Source organism: Tupaia chinensis, unplaced genomic scaffold (genome assembly GCF_000334495.1).
Source record: "Tupaia chinensis unplaced genomic scaffold, TupChi_1.0 Scaffold144171_2, whole genome shotgun sequence".
NCBI lineage: Eukaryota > Metazoa > Chordata > Mammalia > Scandentia > Tupaiidae > Tupaia > Tupaia belangeri.
In genome coordinates, this window is record NW_006204028.1 from 894,136 (window position 1) to 897,250 (window position 3,115).

The 3,115-nt window shown below is 62.2% G+C and overlaps 1 protein-coding gene across 1 annotated transcript in view; it reads left to right on the top strand.

Moving 5' to 3' along the window:
• Positions 1-3,115, top strand: part of NGFR (nerve growth factor receptor) — a 24,812-nt gene that overhangs the window by 14,603 nt on the left and 7,094 nt on the right. Inside the window, exon 4 of the mRNA XM_006166171.1 lies at positions 1-224. This exon is cut by the window's left edge and continues 27 nt beyond it. Within this exon, the coding sequence (XP_006166233.1) occupies positions 1-224 (224 nt within the window). The remainder of the gene's footprint in view (positions 225-3,115) is intronic.

The window sequence follows — 3,115 nt, forward strand, 5'->3', positions numbered from 1 at the left end:
GGACGAGCCGACCGGCCGCTGCGAGGCGTGCCGCGTGTGCGAGGCGGGCTCGGGCCTCGTGTTCTCGTGCCAGGACAAGCAGAACACCGTGTGCGAGGAGTGCCCCGACGGCACGTACTCCGACGAGGCCAACCACGTGGACCCGTGCCTGCCCTGCACGGTGTGCGAGGACACCGAGCGCCTGCTGCGCGAGTGCTCGCGCTGGGCGGACGCCGAGTGCGAAGGTGAGGAGGGGCGCCCTCTGGGGGTCGAGGAGGGCTCGCGGCAGCTGCGACCTTGAGCCCGCACCGCCCTGGGCCTCCGTCCTCCTGGGTTACTCGAGGTTCCTGATCCGATCTCACCGAAGGACCCCTTTCACGAGTGTCGCCTCGGCAAAGCACGAGTTCTCTTCTTCCTGGGCCGCAGTTATATGGCGTAAAGCGGTTTGATTGGCGACAGATAAGCGGCTCCAAGGTGGCTATGGCCACCAGAGCGCAGAGCAGACGTTTGTTCCTGGAGGCCCCTTAGGAGTTGGGGCCCTTTGGTTCAGAGGCCTGGCTAGGTCCCTGGTGGCTTACGGCTCTGGGACCAGAAATGGAAGACACCCTGTCACTCTCCGAGGTCACTCCTGCCTCTGGCCCGCAGCCCACTAGTCCTGTGGTTGCCAGGGATGTGTGGGTTGAGGAAGGTGGCTAACCCACTGACTTGTAGCTGGGGAAGGGGGGGTGGACGGTCACTGTCGCAGTTCAGTGGAGGGGACTGGATGCAGGGGTACTGAGGAGGTGGGGAGGAAGGTTCTGTGGCAGAGGAAGAAGGGGCACAGCAGGCCTGGGGCTCAGAACCAAGGACCAGGCAGGGCATGCACGAAAGGCTCTCAGCTCTTACTGGACAGGGGAGCCGGGTGTGGCCCCCTTAGCCCGGCATAGGCCCCAGGGTGATGGGAGAGTTCTCAGGATGGGAGAAGGAAACCCCGTAGCTGCCAGGGCAGCCATTTCAGTCTCTGGCTGGTGATACTCATCTGGTGAAAGATGGGTGGGCATCTCCGCCATGGGAAGAGGTTGGCCATGCCTTCGCGTTCTGTCCATCACCCTGTGGCCAGGCACCCACAGGGGGTTCTCCCTTTGAGACCCAACAGATTACCCTCATGCCAAGCAGGCAACACAGCGCCTCCTGCAGGGAGCCCCTGGTGGGACTGGAGAGAGACGGCCTTGGCCCTAGTGTGATGAAGGAGACACGGGCTGAGCATTTAGTCACCAGGTTCAGGGAGCTCTCATTAGGTAGAAGCAGCCCAGCCTCTGCCTTCAGGCAGCCCCAGTCAGAGTGGGGAGAGAGACCCCCTGCACACAGGGAGCCTCCTGTCTGACAGGGCCTCCGACACCCAGCCTGCCTCCCGAGTCCCTTGGTCTCAGGCTCAGGAGCTCAGAGTGGAGGGGGCTGTTAAGCTGGGCTCAGGCCAGGTTGTATCTGGAGCTTCCTGCTTTGGAAAGGGGGTGGAGAAGGAGTGGGTTGCTGAATGTGGTAGTTCCGGTGGCAGTTGCCCTGGGCCAGGAGACAGGCAAGTGGCATCAGGCGCCAGGCAGAGCAGGGACAGCTCCAGCAGCCAGGCAGCAGCCAGGCAGCTCGGTTGTAGGCAAGCCCGGACCAGCCCGTGGGGGCACTTAGTCAGGGGCGTGATGTGAGCACAGAAAGGTGGAGCTGGGGGAGGGGGAGGCTCTGCCTTTTGGGGCGTTCACAGATTCCTCCCAGATACCACCCCACTTTCCCAGCCACCCCGAAGGAGGAGGGTGCCCCCAGAGGTGCGTTAATCCCTGCCCGCGTTTCCCTTTCCATTTCAGCCTCTGAAGGGTTAGAGTCTGCTCTTAGGTCAGTCGGACCCTCTCAGGAAACAGAATTTGATTCTCTGGTTGCCCCCACCCAGGTGTACCCTACTTTCCTACGTATACATTTCAGGTGTCAGCCTGGTGACTCAGCCGCCCTGGGGCAGAAGGGCCCTCCCCCCTTGCCCCAGGGAAATTCAAGTTTAGGAGGGCAACCTGGTCCCTCCTCCCACCCCACCCCCACTCTGACAGCTCCCATTCCGGAAGTGGCTGTCAGGACCTGCCAAGGGCTTAGCGGGTTGGAATGCGGGTGGACAGGGCCACATCTGGATCCCATCCCCTGCCCCCATCAGAGGGGATCGGAGAGATCAGGGGTAGCGCCCGGGACAGTCAGCGCTGTCTTCACCAGCCGGTCGCTGTCCCTATGCCCTCTTAGCCCTAACCCACTATGCTCATGGCTGCCATGGCCTGATTCACGCCCCTCCTCCCCACGCACACAGCCCCGGGCTCTGAGTGGGCTCTGCCTAGGCTGAACTGTACCTGCAACCTTGGGGCTCGGGCTGTCCCAGCTTATTCAGTCCCCTAGCAGGACATGAGAGGACCCTTCCCAGTTCAATACCCTGTCTGGGGCTAACCTGAAGACAGGGCTGTCTCTTCTACTTCCCACCATACTCCCTCCCAGAACTGAGAGGGAAGAGGGATGGGATGAGGTCACTGATTGCACCCCCGTTCTCACTGCCAGCCAGATGGATTCCAGATTCACATCTGGGGGGCCTTACCCTACAGAAGGTGCTGAAAATGGGGGTCTTTGAAGAATATTTTCCTTGAGCCCAGGAGGCCCAGAAGACCTGTGGGCAGCTTCAGCTCCTACTTGGGTGGGCAAACGGGGCTGGGTGGGGCAGAGCTAGTGCCCTCCCCTTCACCCCACTGGCATGTCCTGTCTGCTTTCTCTCCCTGCCCCAGGCGTGGGAAGTGAGGATGGATGGGGCAGGCCAATTTGCCCAGACAAGCAGCCCCCAGGCTGTCCAGAACCCACACCCCCCAGCACTGCCCCTGGCTGGAGGTAGAATGGAAAACCCACCCACTGGTGCCAGGAGGTGCTGAGTCCCCTGCCAGGGAAGCTGGCAGAGCCTAGCCTGGGTGGGTGGCAAGGCCTGGTCTCCCTCCTGTGAGGCAGGGGGCAGTGCCTGCTTCTAGGTGTTCTCTTGCCAGCAGTCTGCTTCCTGCCCGAGGAGGGTTCGGGCTTCCTGACACTGTCTTCTCTGGGTGGCAAGGCCAGGCTGTGTGGGGGCAGGCAGGGCAGGAAACAGAGAGAGGCC